At 38.8% G+C, this 21,493-nt stretch overlaps 1 protein-coding gene across 1 annotated transcript in view; it reads right to left on the bottom strand.

Moving 5' to 3' along the window:
* The window catches only part of LOC122813575, a 411,992-nt gene that overhangs the window by 335,020 nt on the left and 55,479 nt on the right, over nucleotides 1–21,493 (bottom strand). The window contains exon 2 of the mRNA XM_044085976.1: nucleotides 12,911–13,195. Within this exon, the coding sequence (XP_043941911.1) occupies nucleotides 12,911–13,195 (285 nt within the window). The remainder of the gene's footprint in view (nucleotides 1–12,910; nucleotides 13,196–21,493) is intronic.

The raw sequence follows: 21,493 nt of genomic DNA, 5'->3' as shown, positions 1-21,493 counted from the left end.
CTAGATGATGACCATGAACCACAGTCCTGTCCTCACATTTCAAGGGATGCTGAGTATTGCTAGTTTTACCAGCTCTCACTTCCTCTCATCAGTATCTGTAGATGATGACCATACTTGATAGATCTCATCTGCCTTGGCCAGTATCCCTAGATGATGACCATAAACCACAGTCCTATCCTCACATTTCAAGGAATGCTGAGTATTGCCAGTTTTAACAGCTCTCACTTCCTCAGAGCTTGATGTGGCAGAGTTGAAGATGTTAAGATTTGCACTGGGTGTGACGAGGATGGACAGGATTAGGAATAAGTATATTAGAGGGTCAGCCCAGGTTGGAAGGCTTGGAGACAAAGCCAGAGAGGCAATATTACATTGGTTTGGACATGTGCTGAGGAGGGATGCAGAGTATATTGGGAAAAAAGATGCTAAGGATGAAGCTGTCAGGTAACAGGAAAAGAGGAAGGCCTAAGATAAGGTGTATGGATGTGGTGAGAGAGGACATGCAGGTGGTTGGTGTGACAAAGCAGGATGCAGAGGACAGGAAGAAATGGAAACAGTTGATCTGCTGTGGCAACCCCTGATGGGAGCAGCCGAAAGAAGAAGAAGACTTCCTCTTGTCACTATCTGTGGATGGTGACCATACTTGACAGATCTAATCTGCCTTGGCCAGTATCCCTAGATGATGACCATAAACCACAGTCCCATCCTCACATTTCAAGGAATGCTGAGTATTGCCAGTTTTACCAGCTCTCACTTTCTTTCATCAGTATCTATGGATGATGACCATACTTGACAAATCTCATCTGCCTTGATCAATATCCCTAGACGATGACCATAAAACACAGTCCTATCCTCACATTTCAAGGAATGCTGAGTATTGCCAGTTCTACCAGCTCTCACTTCCTCTCATCAGTATCTATGGATGATGACCATACTTGACAGATCACATCTGCCTTGGCCAGTATCCCTAGATGATGACCATAAACCACAGTCCTATCCTCACATTTCAAGGAATGCTGAGTATTGCCAGTTTTACTAGCTCTCACTTCCTCTCATCAGTATCTATGGATGACGACCATACTTGACAGATCGCATCTGCCTTGGCCAGTATCCCTAGATGATGACCATGATCCACAGCTCCCATCTTTCTTGGTTAGCATCCATGGATAATGGCATTGGTTCACAGCTCTCACCATTCCTTGGTTAGTATCTCTGAATGAATCTCATAATCCATAGCTCTCAAATGCCTTGACCTACATCCCTGGATGATGGAAAGCAAGGACAAATAAATGGGTCTTTAGGTGGCAAAGACTGGATCCTCTTGCAGGAAAAGTAGCCAATATTACATAAATATTTTGAAAATGACTGTCTAGAGACACCAATATTTGTTCCCCTGATGAGACGCTGAGCCATATCTTTTACTGTTGCCATCATAATTTTCTTGGTATTTTTGGAAGTCATATTCCAGAGACAATGCAGCTGCTGAGGAAGGAAGTTATTGCTTCATTTCACTTCTCTGTTATTTGAGTATAATTTTGGAAATATTTCTTATTAAGCATCATATGGAATTTTGGGATATGTCTGATTCATCAAGTCAAACATCTAGAAAAGCCCCAGAGATTCCTAAGCATGCCAACAGCCCCAATGAGTGCTCCTTACTAAAATTAAGTATTTCCCACACCATAACAGATAGGGACCCATAATCATGATAACTGAATACCATGATTGAACATCTTTAACTGCAAACAATAGAAAATATAGCCGCCATTTGAAAAACAAGTAAAATATATTTTTTGGTAAGCAACACAAAACTGTAGTAAAATACAAAACAACCAAAATAACTCAATAAAATTCTACTAGTGTTCACCAAGGCAAGGCTCCAGACACAAACTGCATTTTTAATGCTTTTGTTCTTTAATCTCTAAAACAAGAACGTCATCAGAAAATACAAGACAGACTAAAAATATAGTTTAAAAAGATCACCAAAAAAAAATTAAGTGACTAAAAAAAAAATCACTGTTCAGAAAATAGTGGATGTTATCTTGTTAACATTTACAGTTTATTCTGAATGACATTCCAGCCTTCCATTGTCAAGAAGAGACTCAACAAGAGGAGCACTTATAGCCCTATTTTGAATAGCATTGTGCAAGTGTTTAATAATTCATGTGATGAAGACATTAGAAACAAATTAAACTCTAAAACTAGGTACTATAATCTTTCTGCATCTGAAAGGTCTGCCCTTAAATTGTTGTCTTCTGATACTAATCTCAGAATTATGAGGGCAGATAAAGGTGGGATGATGGTCGTTATGAGCAGCAACAATTATAATCAAGCCATCCTACAGCTGTTGGCTGGTCAAGACTGTTATATGGAAGTCATGGTAGAGACAGTAAAACAAACAATTGGTATGGACATCAGATGAAAGCGCTTAACCATTACGTTTTTGCTCTTGTGTTCTTGGTGTAATTTGTAATAAATTCTGCACTAGTTTATCAACGTATATCTGACTCTCCTTCTCGGGTCAAGGGGGACCGTACCAGCTTTTGGTGAATATTTGGTTGTCCATACCAATTGTTTGTGTTACTAGTCGTGGCATGGCAGATACGGTCGAACCGGTGACTCCATTGAGCAGGGAGGAATTCAGCTCGCTCCGCACTGAAGTGACGTCGCTGCAGAGCGACGTCAGTAAACTTTTAGAACTGGTCAACAAATTAACCGATGTTGTATCGGCAGGTGGAGAAAACTCAAAGCAAGCGTGTAAACCGGATTTACCGGTACCACAGGCATTGCCGTTGGAAGGTGAATCAAATAGTAACTTGAGTGATATTCCTAATGGACAAGGTAGCGATATGGTAATGCATAAACAGCACAACTTGGATATTGCAGAGACGAACGCGAATTTGTCGATGGAAGCAGACTTTACTTTTGATTTTAGCCTCTTTCACACCCGCAAGGAGAATGCAAGAATGGGGGCACGTCCTAAACAGCAGCGTGAGGATGTTAAAACATATTCCGTGGTCGCTAGTAAAGCGAAAGGCACGGGAAAAGGTACTGTCAGTAATGATCATTTTTCTAGTCCGAAAATGTCTTATAGTAAAACAAGAGATGGTCGCAAGTACGACCTAAATGTAACTAATGCACTAAATGACTTTTTGGCAGAGGAATGTGACTTTATTGGGAAAACATTAATGGACACTAATTTTAAACGTCATGAAAGAGAACATTTTACAGTTGATAATGATGATATTAAATCGAGAATTTATTCTCTTGGTAAAAAGTTAACTCAATTGAGGAGTGTAAAAGTTGATAATGCCTATTTGGAAAAATGTTTGTTTTTAAAAATAGTACCTAAGGGCCTTAGGTTTTTTAAACTCCCACTTGGTGTTAGGTACAATTTGAAAACCGAACAACTGTTTAACAAGATGTTTGATGAGTTTGGTTTTATGTACATTAAACAATTAGTTAAGTGTAATGAAGAAAAAATGAATGTTTTGACACATGAAGTGGAAGAGATTAATGAGAATATAATACATGATGAAAAATTTCCAGCATGGTATGATTTATATTCAAATCAGTTTAATATTGCTAAAAATAAAGTAAAAAATATTTACAACAGAAAACTACATAAAATTGAAAGGGATGTAGAAATGTATAGGAATGGTAGAGCATACATTTGGCCTCGTTACCAACAAGAGGACATGGAGAATTTTGAGTTAGTTCATATTAAAAGTAAAAGGAAACATAATAGACATAATCAAGAGGAGAATTTTCAAGGGGGAAGGTACTACCCGGCACCCAAGAGATATTAGATGAGGAATTAAAAAGACATTGTGGAAATAATACTAGTAATGTGTGTACACCCCCACTTACATTAATTGAGACATCTATTGTAATACCAGCAGTAGTTCCAACTATGGTATCTGATTTAACAACTATACAAGTAGGGGAATCCATTGCTGAACCACCATATGTAGGAAGTTCTGAAATGACACCTAGGGTTTACAGTTTTGGGGGATTTAAAGTATACAATTATACAGAAACCACGGTGACTGAGGAATTAACAACATTATTCAGTAAAGGAATGAAATACATCCCTACAGTACAATTTAACCTATTTGATGTTATAAAGGAAATAAAACTTTTTTGCAGAAGATTAAACTTAGCTATACAATTCCACGAGGATAACAACAAGTCTAGCAATAATACCATCAAATCCAAGTTAGTTAAGAAAAGTACTTATATACCAGTTATGAACACACAGGTAGCCCTTTATGAAAGAATGGTGTGTAAAGAAATTTACACACTATATAGGGACATTAAGGGTAATACTAAAGGAATTATTGACTATTATGATAATTTAGAACCAAGAGAAAGGAAGTGTATGGAAGAACTTTTACTTAATGAAGAGGTAAGAATAATGAAGCCTGATAAAGGGGGAGGTATAGTGATATATGATCGGAAAATGTACCTTACTGACATACACAACATTCTATATGAAACAGGTAATTATGAAGAAGTGTCCTTAAATCAAATCAATATTGGACATAGACGTATTGATTTAGCACTCGAAGAATATTTACTTGACAACAGAATAACTAGTGAACTATACGAATATTTAAGGACTGATTACCCTATTTTGGCACACATTATAGGAATACCTAAAATCCATAAAAACTTAGCTAAGCCGCCCTTCAGGCCTATAATATCAGGTTCTAAATCCAAAACTTTTAAAATCGGGGTTACTATTGATCATTGGACGAAACCTGTATATTCTAAAGTGAGCCATATTGTAAAGGATTCTTGGGATTTTTTGGGGAAACTTACTAATGAAGTATGGGATGAGAATCTTACATTTCTTACTATTGATGTACAAGATTTATTCTCTAGCATCCCAGCAAATATTGGTTTGGAATACTTTAACAACAGCCTTATTAAATACTCTGGGCTTACTTGGGATAGAATCAATTTAATTATGGATATGATGGGTCTAGTTCTAGATTACAATTATATTTTTCATGCTGGTGAATATTTTCGACAAACTCGGGGGGTTGCAATGGGGGCTTCTTGCGCCCCTATTTTTGCTAATTTAGTAATGCTTGAGTGGGAGAACAACAGTATATTCCCAAGTGAATATTACAAGCACATAAAGTTGTACACGAGGTTTTTGGACGATATGTTCATCATTTGGACAGGACCTATTAATGAAATACCATTGTTTATTGATTATCTCAATCATACTACTGATTTTTTGAGATTTACCTACCAACACGACAAAAATGAAATAGCATATTTGGACACACTGATTACTAATACAGGGAGTGGTTTTGCCTCTCAAATCTATAGGAAGCCCACATTCTCCAACGATTATATACACTATAGTAGTTGCCATCCCCCCACATATTTCGAAATGTGGTAAAGGGACAAAGTATACGTGTAGCTAGGATGTCATCTACTAGAGAGTGCATGATTAGAGGGATAGAAACACTGTATAATTTATTTTTAGATAGAGGATACCCCAAAAACATGTTAGACAATGTAACAACTTTTGTCAAAAGTCAATGGGGAAACAAGTATGTACCATTGTTGGGAAGGAACCTCATTAGTAAGCCCACAGTAAATTTTGACAACGAAAGGAAAGTTTGTGTGTTAAGGTTTAACCCCTATACTAATATAGTGATTGAAATTTTGAAGAAGTATTGGGAGTTATTGTCTTCATCAACATCTATAGGACATATAGTTGGAAAGCAATTATGTACTACATACAAAACAGGTAGTAATCTAAAGAGAATATTAGAGCAAAATAAAAGCAAAATAGAAGGGGCAAATAAGAAAGGTACATCCAGATGTGGTTCGTGTAACCAATGTAAGAATATCAATACAAATGTTAGATTAAGGATTAACAACATTACTAGATCATTGGTTACATGTAGGAAAGGGAATTGCAATTCACAACGTATAGTATATATAGCTACGTGTACTAAGTGCCCCGCTTACTATATAGGGAAAACAGAGCGGAAATTCAAGACTAGAATTTACGAACGCCTATATAGAATAAGGAGGGGTGACTCCAAGAATGCGTTGAGCAAACATAATATTGAAAATGGTCAAGACCACACTTTCTTATTTGCAATTATTGATCAGGTTGAAATGGGTGATAGAGGAGGTAATTGGAAGACATATCTAGCATGGATAGAAAGTAAATGGCAAATAAGCCTGGATGCAACAACACCCCCAGGAATTGATGACCACATCAGCCTGAAACCTTTTCTAGCTCTGTAGTAGGGAGTACTGAAATGGTCATCATATATGCTGACAATATTTCTCCCATTATTAGTTAGTATAGCCTTAGTACTTTTGTGTAGTGTTACAGTGGATGTATAGCGCACATTATGAATGTAAGTCTCTGTGTGAGAATACTGTATGTTAAATTGATTAGTTTTACTTTAGAATTTTTACATAGTACAAGTTATTCATTGAGTTAACTAGATATTGTATATAGTTAATATATTAAAATACACAACACATATATTTACCTTTATAGTATAGGTAATTATTATTATAATAGAGCATATATAGGAACAGATGTCTACATATATTTTTTATACATTCATGTTTTTAACACAGTTAATATTGAGCATACAAGGACTTGAACTATTTGTGCTTCCATAATGCCATTACTGAACTGGCAAAAAATGGGGCTACCCTTGTGCCCATTGTGACACCAGATGTTTACTTGTAGTGTTTGCCAAGAAAACTGAAAATAGTTGTCTAACACTAAATCAAGTAGCATAAAGATGGTTTAATCTTGTCATTGTCAAAGGCACTAAACTCACTTAAATATTTCCTCATGAATTCCACTCCAGTTTATTGCTTGATACATATATAAGGACACCACAGCCAAGAATTGACCCGGAGAACATCTTGCTGTGAGGCAACAATGCAGCTGCTGCACTACTACACCGGTGGTGCAGTGGCGGTTAACAATGGATTACAATATTTTAAAGGTATGAAAGAACAAAACTTAGAAGCTTTGTTACTCATCATGGGTATGGGAGTGATTAGCTCATGAATATAGAACAAGAAGTCTTATTGCTTAGAGATCATAACGCTTGATCATTTCTGATCAGTAACTCTTATTGGTTACAAATGACACAAAGTCAATAAGGACACAGAAGTCAATAATATTATGTATGGGCCTGCATTTCCAGTTCCTATTTTGGAATTGTCTGTCATTAGAAATATAATTACGGACAACTGGAAAATTATCTAGGGCAATATTGAGTTAACCGAGGACTGTGGTTTATGGTTGTCATCTAGGGATACTGGCCAAGGCAGATGAGATATGTCAAGTGTGGTCATCATCCAGGGATACTGGTCAAGGCAGATGAGATCTGTCAAGTATGGTCATCATCCATAGATACTGATGAGAGGAAGTGAGAGCTGGTAAAACTGGCAATACTCAGCATTCCTTGAAATGGGAGGACAGGTCTGTGGTTCATTGTCATCATTCCTGGGTGATAGATTTGTTTGCTCCTGACTTCTTTAATATATTGCCATCAGACCTAGAAAAATATCCAGTGCATTGAATCCATTCGTATGTACACCCTACATATACACTTTGCATGGTTATGCATTTCTTTGAATGAATCATGTTTTAAGTACTACCATCCAGTATAAAGTGCACATCTTACGTCTTCCTAACATAGTGTTCCTGCATTGGAAATTATGCCACCATCTCCAGGTCATTTTCTCCTATACAGTCCTGTAAGTCACAGAAATGGTGTACTTCGCTTCTTTTTTAGCATTCTTCTGACTTACTTTTAAAGTCTCTGCCAAGCTTCTGAGAAGACTGACACCCAACTTAACTGAACCTGTGAAGGAACATCTGAAGTTTGTACTGCTCAATGCTAGAAGTCATAACAAGACTCCACTACCTGCAAGCCTTCCTTTCCCTGGAGAGTGTAGGCTCTGTGTAGTAAGGGATCCATGGTTTAAAGTTTTGAAGAGTACCCCCAGCAGTACAAGGTTATAATGCCTTTCATACCTTTATATCAGCTAATACACAGGAGGGAACTAAAACTAAAGTTGTCATAGTTAGTATTAAAAGCAACCTCATTTACAGACTAGTTAAAGCGTATGACCCACTGGAACTCATACATTTTCAACTCAGCATAAACAGGGTTTTGAACCATATCCTTGCAACCTATAGGTCCCCCTCCAAGTCCCAGCAAACCCATACTACCTATCTCAATGTACTAGAGTCCCTCACCATTCAAACCAGTATGATGTTCATGAGGGATCTCAACTACCCTCTATAAAGTAGGAATCCTACACCACTTCTAATGCACAAGCCCAGTGATTCCTAAACTTTGTTAACTCATTACATCTGAGTGATGCCCCCAGGTGCATCTGTAGTTAACTCCTACTGATGCCTCCAGGTATCAAATATTGCTTGTTCATATTTGCATCAATAATTCCAAAATCATGCTATGTACAAAGTTTTAAAAGATTAAAATATTTCTTGGTAAAGCTTACACAATACCAAACGCAACCGCATTAACGTTTGACCTCTGTCTAGTGCAGGTAAATAGATATTAACTGTTGTTTTTATGATAATAATTTATATAGATATAATTTTCACATTTTTCTAAATATCTCAACAATCAAGTAGCATACAGAACTCCTTAGACTCATGTGAAAGCTCTCAGCAAGATGAATAAAATGCTACTAACAGTATGTGTGTAACTTGAATGGTTGCTGAGATATTGTAGGTTGTTTACAAAATATTACAAATGTAATAGTTACTGTGTTTACTGTAACTTATGAAATTCCATTTAATGTCTAGAACCTAAAGCATACTACCAGTATAAAACCAGTTTGTGCTGAAGAGTTTGACATTTATACTTCTTTCATAACCCCTATGGTTCCGGAGATATGATAGTTTGTTTGAAATGTGAGGATATAATTTGATTCTGTCAAAAGGCTTAGGCTCCGCCCATTGGAAGTTACATTGCAAACTGCCTGAGCTCCATTGGAGTGAATGAGTTAATACCAGCATCCTGAAACAGTTGGTCTACTCTCTTACCACAGGCATAAACATACTTGAACATGTACTCACAAACATGGGGCAGCGATTTCCTCACTCAATGTAATGTCTCAACTCATCAGATCAGACCATAAGGCAGTATTGCTTGAAATAAAAATTAAATCTGGGGACCCAATGAAACTAAAACCCTTAGGAGCTATTCGAAAATTAAGCTCTGTCTATTAAGGGACACCTTGGCTAAATTCCAAGCACCCCCAAACCCAGTAAACATCATAGCATATGCTGAGCTATTTACACAATCCCTGTAGAGTTATATTGATAGCTGTATAGAACGAAATGTGCCTTCTTGTATTAAGAGTAAGATAGACTCAAAAGACAAGCCATCCTGCTGGAATCACAATATTAATCAGTTATACAACAAAAGCAAAATATCTTATCCAAACAAAGGATGAACAAAGCCAGACATATTAAACCCCTTGAGCAATCTAAACAGGCAGCTAAGAAGGTTAATTAATACTTCAAAGGCCAAATTTGAATCAGAAGTAGCTTCTCAGGCAAATGACAACCACAAAGCTTTCTACATCTATGTTCGTAGCTTTAAGGGAAGTATACAACAATAAGCAGAACTTATTGTAGATAGCTGCATCACCCACATTAAACTGGAGGCCACTGCCAACCATTCGGCTGGAAGTTTCAGCTCAGATATCTCTCCCCGCACCCCTGATATTCCAAGAGAAACATTGTATCCCACATTCCCACCAACCATTACTAGGGAACAGGTTTTCAATACAGTTTCTAAGGCCAAAAACACTGCATCAGTGGGCCCTCAATAACATCCTGGAATGTTTACTAAAGAGCATGAAATGTCATCTCTGTGGGCCACTTGAATCACTTTTCAGCTGGAGCCTACAATTAGGTTTTGTGCCCAAGGAATGGAAGATGATGACGGTCCTTCTCCTGTACAAAGGAGGTCCAACCACTGATGTGGGTAACTACAGAGCCATACTTCTGACCAGCCTCATATGTAAGGCCATGGATAAAATCATCATGGATATGATAAATGAGGACACAGGTAACCTGCAAATGCTAGATGCATCACAGTTCAACTTTGTTAAATGAAGGACATGCCTATTAAATATGGTGGACTTCTTAATGAGGGTCACCAAAGCAATGGTTGAGGGTCAGCATATGCACACAGCTTACCTCGACTTGGCCAAGGCTTTTGATACAATATTCTACTGTGGCATTATAGACTACCTCACTAAATTAGATATAAACCATTTTATCACCCACTGGAGAGCCAACTGTCTCACTGATGGACCTAACAAGCCAAAATAGGTGAAGCCACCTCAACAAAGAGGCCAGTCACTAATGGAGTCCCCCAGGGCTTGGTACTGGGCTCACTCCTTTTTTTGCCATCTATTTCTCTGGAGTGGAAGCAAATGTTGAACGTTTATGGATGACTAAGTTTGCTGGGGGTTACCATCAATGCACCAGCAGACACTAGCATTCTATAACAAGGCCTATTTCTGAATAACAAATGGTGTCAAAGCCATGGTCTTAAAGTCAATACTAAGAAATTCATAATTGTAACCTTACGGAAGTCAACCATCTTGGCTAATTACCATGTTGATAATGTTCACCAAAGAGTCGACACAGTGGTCATGGATTTGGGTATGCACATTGGCAGTAGCCTTACCTTTTAGCACCATGAAGCCACAGAAGTGAGGAAATCCTTTTATGTTGCACTACTTATAAGTAAGAGTATGGCATCTATGTCCAAACAGTCATGTCATTGTACTCTACCCTTATCAGACCATTCATAAAGTACAAAGCTCCCTTCGATATGTACCTGACCAGGCATATGCAGTAACTAGAGCAACCTCAGGTGTTTCTTACAAAAAGAATGTAAGGTGCAGCAAACTTGTCTTATGAAGATTGCCTTAAAGCCATTTCCCTCAACTCAGTCACCTATAGACTGCTGAGAGGTGATCTATGCCTGGCTTAGATGCCATCCACAAACTCAACATTTATGAATCTCCTGCATATTTGTAAGCCAAACAGTGCCAGAAGTACAAGGTCTAGAAATTTTAATGTTGTCTGTGACGTAAACAAAAAAATGCTGAGGAGACAGATATGTGTCCCAGAGACAGCCCCTTCTATAGAACAGGCTTATGAAGCTGAGTTCATCTATTATACAATTTAAGTTCAACCTAGACCAGTGGATGGGGAATAAAAATGCAATGGGCCTGGCAACCATGACCCTTTTGGACAGCGGCAGCTTATAAATGCTTGGCTGTCGATGTCCTGTTTGGATACAGAAAGACCCCCCTTGTGGTTCTCCAGCAGTAAGAATGACTATGACTTTAGTTCTCGAACCCTAGTTTATAGCATTCCATTACACTGTATTTTATCATAGCTCACAAAAGTGACAACATATTTCCACCCCTTCCTAAGTTGAGCCCCATAGGTTGGACACTTCATAACCTGTGCCATATCAATCTTACAGGTTTGTTGCCTGACCTGAGCTACACTGCACTGGGCTATTATTGGCCTCCCAAATGTTGTTGTGACTAATATGCATATTGTTGCTCCCATTAAATGCACTTAAATCCATATGGCTGTACAAAAACTATTTTATTATCTATCATGTAGGAATTTTTTTTTCTAAAGCTCTTTTCCTTAAAGTTAATCTGAATTATGATAATTGCAGCATTATTTCCTACTAGCATTATTTCTTATGCCATATGACTTCTCCCATCTAAAATGTGGTTCTAGGATACTGGTTTATGTACCATGCAGTATGAGTGACAATTTTTCACAATAGACTCTTGTGAGACATGTTTCCCCATTATACTGATTTTCATAATGGAAAATACTTTAAAATAATCTTTTATGGAGAACTCAACCTTTATTTATAACACTGCAATACATTTATAGTTTCAGCTACTTAAAACTCACCAGGGTAGATAGGTGTTTTTTGTGGGTTTTCATTTTTTACTCTCCTTTGACCTTCATATTTCCCCTTCTGCTTCAGTCCATAAGCCTGTTTGATCCACATGAGATGAGAACGCTTAACTCATTCATTCCTCTCAGAGTGAGAGTTGATCCACAGACACAGAAAGAGAGAGAGAGAGTGAAAGAGAGAGAGCGAATCATGTTTCAGGGTGCAGGATTCATTCTTTATTCCCTACCCCCACTGAGCATGATTGATAAGCACCCTGAGGGTTCCATGTGCAATTGTATCCACAATGGCTTGTTGATTGCTTTTGTGAGCAAAATAACTTTCCAAGATAGACCCAACACCTTCAAAGCCAGTACTCACTTCTGATGTCCATTCTCAGCTTGGAGTGACTGAGCACCTTGGAAATGTACCCCACATCCTCCCCTGATGACAGCTGAACCAGCTCAGGCATGTCACTCCACCCCTCCACCTTCTAGCTCCTGCTGTCATCCAGTCAACTACTTCAAGTCAAGTTGCCTGCATTGTAGTCGGGGCTTTATCCATCTACAGCATGTTAATTGCCTTGTTTTATACGTTCATGGAAGCTATAATCTGATTATGTAAGCTATGTGACATAGCGTATTATATATGTCCAGATTGTTGGAATAATGATGTATCAGCAAGCAATAACTCCTCGGTAGATTAGTGCATTACTCCTGACACAACCACTGATCAAGGTGATATCAGATTCTTCATAAATCACTGCTAATTATAGCTTATTAATGTTACTATTTTATCCACCTTTCAAGTTTCACTATGTTACATTTATCAGGTTAAATGACTGCCTGGATTGCTTCTTATGAAAGATGTTTGATAAGAAAGGAGCTTCAGCGGAATGCATAATTGTAGCAATGAGTACTTACGCTTTATGGCTAAGGTACCAGGTTTGCTTCTTTGTGTAGATTGATCATGTACATTGTTGCACTCACAGGAGTACGACCCTTCATTCCATGTTGTAGCACTCTCAATAACATACTGAATCCCTAATTCAGTGGAGGAGTTAGAATAATGTGTTCGCCATTCATCGTGCTGGTAGAACCAACACTCCTTCAATCTACTGAGGCTGTTACTGCATTCGATCATCACTTTACTGCCAGTATGAATCACCCCTGAGGGCAGCATACGTATCTGTGGCTTTTCCTGATATCCTGCATATAAAACAAACAAAACAAATATTCTTGGCTTAATAAACGCCTACCAGCAGAATCCATATTTGATCAGCACACATTTTACATAACATACTGTCGGATGAGCAGGAGAAAATACGATCAACCTTTGAAAAACTATATTAAAAAATAGGTAATTGCTAGCCTTTGATATTAAACATATTTAAGGTGATGACAGACAAAGAATGGCAGAGATACATGACTGGGATTCATAGACAAGCATAAGCAGCCCATAGAGCTATGTGGCCCATAGCTCTTCAGTTATGTATCAGGGCTTGCTTTGAGACAAGGACTGCTTGATAAAGCAATGCAGCAACATTACAGACAGAAGCACATTAGCAGGCTTGGAGGAGGAGTTATCCTAGTATAGTGGCCCTCTTTACACCAATAATCCCTCATTAGATCAATAATCACGTACAATGTACCCTTCGGCATCTACCTGACCAGGCACTTGCAATGGCTGGAGCAGCCGCAGAGGTTCCTTTTTAAATGAATACAACATGTCCTATGTGGACCACTTTAAACTCCTCTCTATGTACCCAGCCTCTTACAGAGTATTGAGGGGCAATTAATGTCTTCCCAAACTAGGCATTTTCCAGCCCTGATGGATCTGCTACACATTCACAAAACAAACAGCACTGGAATTACCTAATCTAAAAATCTAAACTTTGTCTGTGACATAAACAAAACATGTATGGGGGGCAAGTATTTGTCTCAGAGATTAACCCTTGTCTGGAGCAGATGCCCCGTTCATGTGACAGAACTCTTCATAAGCAATTTGGACCAATGGATGGGAAATTGCAAATTCACCCCAAGCTTGTCACCTGTGTCCCTTATAGAAAATAAATCTTTGGATCAACTAAAGCACAGGCATATAACAAAGTCATTCAAGTCCTTGGTATTGATAATTGGGAAACTTGGTGCAATAATAGCTAGGGTTAAAACACAACAGGGCTGTTACACTAGTAACCTCTTATGATCCTGTAAGTGAGCATGACTGGATTGTCCAATATAACAGGAAAGGTGGGCGAATGTGCTTGCTAATGCAGAAAGCTATGTGCACCCATGTGTCCATTAAAGTGCCACATTACTGCTGTATGTGCAGTGGCAGACAACCCAAAGAGGACCAACACATCAAAGTGCCAAGAAAGGCCACTACATATGCACTGGTCTTACCAAGGCCCCACAAAAGCCAAAGCACACAGACTAACTACAAAGAATGACATTCTGGGAAAGAAGGCCATATGCTTTGGTTGGAAATACTTCCATGTGAAATACAGGAAGATGAAGGGTAGGTGGGGAAAGTAATGAGGAATGGTTGTGTGAGGGATTGAGGGAAAAGAGAAGGTAGGAAAGGTAGAAAAGCATGCATATAATGCAGGCGCAGACAGATGGGGAAGGCGTTGATAAAAGAGTAGGGAGAGTGGGGATGGACATAAAATGGGTAGATGCCTAATGATGGTGAGGGTTGGACAACACACTAAGGTGGGTGAACACATGAAAAAGGGATAGAGTGGGCAATGTAGCAGAGATCAGGCCAGTACAGATTTTTCTCTTAAGATATCTTTCCATGTTAGCATTTTACTTCTAAATGGCAGTCAGCAATGTAAATAAAGTAATAGACTAGGATACCTGTTAACAGAATGGAACAAAATGTTTACAGTAAAATTCTGTGTTTCTCTCTCTCCATAAGCTATGCCTCCTACTCTCTAAGCAGGTAAGAACGGCCCTGCTGGACATTGAACAATGCCTGCATATTTCAGCATTCCACTGTCCTGGCAAGCTCATTCCAGACATCAGCATTGTACTATTGGCTGCAATAATGGCCTAACAGATGCTCCTTAAAGTCCCTTTGGAGAATGAACAAGAAAATATTGCTGTCCCTTGGTCACCAGGCAGAGGTCCAGCTGTTCCCTACTCCTGAAGAGGTCTTCCTTACTCACCCATTTTCTTATGAGGAGCAAAATGGTAGTGCAGTGTATGTGTATTTGCGCCTTTACATCATATGATGCATATTGTAACAGTGTGCTACCAAAAACATCAGTAGGCCAGACACATGGCACTACAAGCAGTACAGGTTCAGTGTATGAGCACAGTGCGCAATATGTTGCCAACCCAAGCAAGGGAATAATAGTTCAGGTCACTGTGTGGGGAGTGTGTTGTGTTATGGCAGTGATTCAGTGCCAGCAGCTCTAAATGTCTTCATTAGCATGACCTCCAGGCCCAACTCCCCTCCCCCCATTAGTGGTGCATAAAGCATTCCTGACCCTTTAAATGAGAATTCTTTAATGCTAGTAGCTGAGGAATCAGGACTTTAAATACAAAGAATATGGAATTCAATTAAAGTATAACAAAGGAAGACAAAACCACCAGTAATGTTCTCCTTTACCGTATTCTGCAGTTGTGGTGACTGACAACAACACCGACACTGAGGAAACTGAGTACATAGGAGCAAAAACACATGACATTGGCATGACAGTCTCATATCTGGCTGTGGAGGATATAGGAACAAAAACACATCACACTGGCATGACAGTCTCATACCTGGCTGTAGAGGATACATTCAAGGCAACATACAGGTAGAGAAAAACATACCAGACAGGTTATTTATTTTTTGAAATTTGTTAATATATAATGCCCATTGTGCAGAGAGTGAGTTACAGTAGAGTCATGATTCCCGTAATGTTCTTATAGAGAATGCTATTTAAGCAAATAAAAATTGTTGAAAAACAAACAAGCATTTCTGGGTGTAGCGGCAAGCCCACTGCAACTCCTATGTGAGGAGAGAACCGAGTTGCCCCAGCTTATATATATCAACTTCATAGTCTCCTAACTAGGGAGAAATCAAAATGATGACTGGAAATGGGTTTCAGTTTATTCACATGAATGCTATCCATTATAATGGCATTCATCAAATCAGCAGTCTCCATCATTGTAATACAACTCAAAGGGGGAGAACGTACACTGATGGAAGAAGGAGTGCAATTATATGCACATGGACATCCACATAAGGCCATGCATACACACTGGCTGACTGATATGAGTAACCCACACATATGCATGTTTTGCCACAGCCCCATGAGAGAGACACCAGATGGAAAAGTTCACATCTAAAGAGACTTAGGTATTACTGAAGGCTGTCCATGCATATGGCAGTGACATGCTGAACAAAGGTAAGAGGGAGAAGGTCTACTGGGTCCAGGTATGGCAGGGTGCCATACACGACATCAGTGTTGGTGGTGGACATATTGCATCTCTGTAAAAGATGCAGTGAAGGCAACGAGTATTATATAATATGCTAAGAAGAGACATAGGACATTGCCAAGGAATTACAGAATCAGCTGACATACATGGAAGAGTTCTTCATATCCTTGTCTAAGGATTGTAATGGATTGTGGTGTGGCTTGGATGTATGAATTTGGCTGTCAGCAATACCACAAGTGTCTGGAAAAGATTCACCTGGTTAATAATAGCCACTACAGGTCCATATTATACACTGAACTGCAGATGGTGCAGTACATATTCAGCAAGAGGCTTCTGCATACCTGTTCTGCAGGTACCTCCTGTCTGCAACTGCAACATCCTGCACAACAAGCTATGTTTGTGCCTGTATGACATTTATATACTGGGACATCTACCAGAGTGCCTGCCACATTACAGAGATGTTAGGAGCATGAGTGTTATGCTTTCACAGGTTTACTCATTATAGAGTGCAAAGGTACAATTTGACATCATTTGTCTGATGTCAGCAGGTCATCAGTTGCAGGCAATAATGGCAATTTTCACATGGTGCAGTCTGATGGCACAGAGGCAATATCAGCAGCATTAACATGGGAGGGCTAACACACATCCTCTGACATAAGAAGCTTCTGTGGAGGGACCATCTGAAAGTTCCAGCCTCACAGATGTTCGACTGATGTTCTGTAACTGTGAGCCCCAAACAGGCTACAAAGAAGTCCAAGTCAAGCATGACATCTATGTCCCACAGTACCGCTTATATGTTAGTGCAACATATAAGGGACAGAAACATTGTTCTGCAGCATCACCATGACTACTGGTCTTTCTTGAGCTTGGCAACACCTGACATTAATCAGCAGATATGCAGGTCAATAATCTAGGCAGAGATGGCTTCCTCCCACAGAATGTAGGAGATTTTGACTGCACTGTGTGGCTTGTGTGATGACATCCAGCATATCTATGGCCTGCAGGATGATTTGCTTTGCATGCACAGTGACATAGAGCATAGGGACAGGGACAGCACATTGCCACTTGCACCACTGATGGCTAACACTGCATGGTTGGTCTGGACATAAGGTGACCCGGTCACATACTAAGCATACCCAGATAATGCAGACTGTTTCTTAAAAAGCATCACTGTTTGCTCTGGCTACAGAAGGTAACCCTCCAGGACATGGTTGGTCTCACTTCATGGTCATTGATGTCCCTTAGGATCCACACCTGGGACACCTTCACAGTTGCACAATTTCAGTCTTGCAGTTCTACAGCTTTGGTACACCCTTTGGGCAGTCAGGGTGCCATGCTTAATTGTGGCCATCATTTGGCTCATGAATACTATACTTTTGTTGGCTCCTGATATAGGAACCCAGTCGCTGTTCATATGCATTTTCCAGTAGTTTTACACCATCCTCGTCAAGATCCTCATCAAACCATGATACTGTAGGCCACCACAGTGAACATCACCAACATTTGTGACACAACAGCTTCACCAAAGCACTGTATGATATGATCACTGACTCTTCCCAACTTGATACCAGACATCATGGTTATCACATCTCCCTCCAATCACCTGGGAACATATGGCAGTGCTGTCCACCCACGTGTGTAAGTGAAGTCAACTTACTCTGCCTACCCCTAACCTGTTCATAGGCTAATAGGTTTACAGTTTTATAGGTTCATAAGTAAATACTAGGCAAGCAATCTCACAATATTGCAAGCCAAGCCAATAACCTGAAGTCAGAATCAAACACTGTACCTTTTGTCTATGAGGTGAAGACCTTAACCATTAAGTCAAACCCTTCCTTAACCTCCATGATTACGATAATGCCTGAGGTCCATGATAGTCAATCCAGGCATTGCCCCCTAAAACAAAACTTTAAATATAATGAAGAAAGAAGTAAAAAAAAAAAAAGAAAAAATAAAGAGCAGACTAAGCAGAATGGACCAATCAGGGACTCTGGTCTTGCTCTCTAACTAAATAAATTGTATTGAATAAAAACACAACTGTACTATAAAACAACCAGTCCAAAGTAATCTTCATTAACACACTAAAATACATCAAATAAATAAACTGTGACAAAAAAGAGGAAAACTGACCTCAGAACTGCACTGCAAACCTGAACAGAAAGCCAAAGGGGAACACTAACAGAAAGCAAAACAAAAAGATGCTGATATATATATATATATATATATATATATATATATATATGTGTGTGTGTGTGTGTGTGTGTGTGTGTGTGTGTGTGTCTGTGTGTGTGTGTGTGTGTGTGTGTGTGTGTGTGTGTGTGTCTGTGTGTGTGTGTGTGTTAGTATACTGTGCCTCTGTCTAACAGTGACACAGAAGTGATAGCCGGGTATATATATATATATATATATATATATATATATATATATATATATATATATATAAAACACAAAACAGCACCAATCCCCAGCACCATTATTTAGCTCAATAAGCTAAAATTACTAAAAGTAAAAACACAACACTCAGGAAAGTGCCATTTCATTCTTTTAATGACAAGACATGTTTCACCACACTCAACAAAACAAGTTTTCGCCTCATGGCGTCATCAGTGCATACTTCCAGAAATAGGAAGCTCATCTTTTGTACATGGTTTAGGAGGGTGGCCTAATGGTTAAAGTGTTTGCCTTACAAACACAAGGTGCATGGCTTGAGTCTCACAAGGGATAATTGGCTAGGCTTAAAATGGCTCTACAGGGTAGTTAGCTTAGTACTAATCTATGAACCTATGAGCTTGTTCTTAAACCTATATTCCAATGAAACAATGCACTAGTGCCACCCAGGTAAATCATGCTTAATACACAGTTACAAGCTTTTTGTTTTGGCATATACAGACATTACTTATCACTTTAGTTCACCCAAACCAGGTGTTGGAGATTGGTGCTGTTTTGTATCTACGATCCATGCACCACAGTACATCGTGCATGAGGTTGTTTTTGAAGACTATACATGCATACATACACATATATATATATATATATATATATATATATATATATATATATATAAATTGTCTTAAAATCATCATATGCCAAATCAGTGAACCACAGAATGTTGAGACCAAAACAGTGAACTTTCTAATCAGCGAAACATCATAATGCCGAAAGATCAGAAAACTGCAATACTACTATGCATGTGCTGGCACCAGCCCTACTGCCATGATAGTGTAAATTCACTCAGAGCTATGAGAACAGGTCAATTATTGGTTTTAAGTTTTTTTATGATAATTTATCTATTGCAAGCATTGCACATCAGGACATTTAGCTTTTACCAACTGTAGTGCAATCTCAGAGTTTGTATATATAAGTTTCAGGTGGTATGGGGGGTGCATGGGGCCAGTGTATAGTAGTCTGCTTAGTGGTTATTTTTAATTGTTTTTTAACATTTGTAAGGGTTTAGATTGGCACATGCTTAGTGGTGTTTCAGTGTCGTGAACATTTGGCATTGTAAAATTTTGTTGATGGATAATTTTGCATTTTGGTCTTGACGTTCTTTGGTTATATATACACCAGATCTAGTTATGTTCCCTTTGTTTATATGCTGAGCAATATGGAGGGACATTCTTACAACAATAGACATATGCATACCTCTCACCTTCTGTTGCTTATTTTGTAGAATGTCCCTCATCTTAGATCACATTTCTAGTCTGCTGCTCATAAAATGTTTGTTTTTTCAGCAAACATTTAGGGATTGCAGTCAACAAATGGCAGAATTTGAGTTTAAGACATTATACCCTTTATAAATTGCATATTAATGTAAATCCTTTTATTCTAGCAGCTTTAAAATATATAACAGCAATATTTAAAATCTGTTCGTGACCTGATTTGTGGCCTTTGCTCCCACATTATCGTTTGGTCATGTCCTCTGTGAGAGCACTTTGGTGGTCGGCTGCATACGTCTCAACTTCTCCTTGTTTACAGAACGCCCCTGAGTTTTGGATCACATTTCTGGTCCTTATAAAATCGGTGGTTTTCTAGCAAACTGTTGGGGTTTGCAATCAATTTCTTTCTAAAAATATCATCTAGAAAAGGATGTCTTCACTTTCACCTCTTTAAACAACACAAAGGTAGAGACCATCTCTCATGCTAAATTACTAACAGTCATTATAGATAATAACCTCACACTTTATTTACATATATACCAGACAATAGGATCATAGAAGATTACTAGGCTATCGATCCAGAGGTCATTTTAAGCTTAGCCATTTCAACCCAATGTAATACCGTAGAGGTACTAGTCAATATCCAAGATTGCATTTAATGATGACTGCTCATGTCCAGGAGGGTTGTGGGCACTATCCCTGGTATAGTGCCCCATCCACTCATCCACATTCCTCTTGAACAATGTGTCATAGATGTGCTCTGTTTCACAAGAATTGGTAGCCTGTTCCAAAGACATGGCAGTCACTGGGAGATAAATCTATCCCTCCAGCATGTCCTATTTAAGTCCATGGAATGGATAGCCCTAGACCCATTTGATTTATGGATTAGATTTGGGTCTTTGGTTACTCTGTATGCCAGGCATAAGTGTCTCCTAAGAAGTCTATATTATATAGAGTATAGTGACAGGGACTTTTGTCAGTCTGGGTAAGGCACATGTTGGAGGCCTTGATCTTCTTTGTTAGAAACCTCTGACGTTTCTCTAATAGTGGTAGATGCTTAGTTCAGTAGATACCAAATGGGGCATTTTACTGAATTATGGGCCAGATAAGTGCTGGGTATGGGGGGGTTATAACTTTTTGCTCTAGAGGTGATGCCTTTAATAATCAAGTGAGCTACATGGAAAGTTTCCTTATAATGGTAGATACGTGGTGGTTGAAGTTAAGCTTGCAGTCAGCCTGTAATCCCAGGTCCCTTACCATTTCATAAGTACTTAGGGTATTGTTATTATTGATTTGATAGTGTGAAGGGGCATTGTTTATGCTGAAGGGAATGATGATTCATTTCTTTTCATGCAGTTTGTCACTGGTCTGTGTGAGACCATCCTGGAGTATACTGACATCATTTGGGGATTCAATGATT

This window comes from Protopterus annectens, chromosome 1.part1 (assembly GCF_019279795.1).
Source record: "Protopterus annectens isolate FY-2018-M chromosome 1.part1, PAN1.0, whole genome shotgun sequence".
Taxonomy (NCBI): Eukaryota; Metazoa; Chordata; order Ceratodontiformes; family Protopteridae; genus Protopterus; species Protopterus annectens.
Note: the sequence above shows the minus strand (reverse complement) of the source record. Positions and strands in the feature narration are given on the sequence as shown.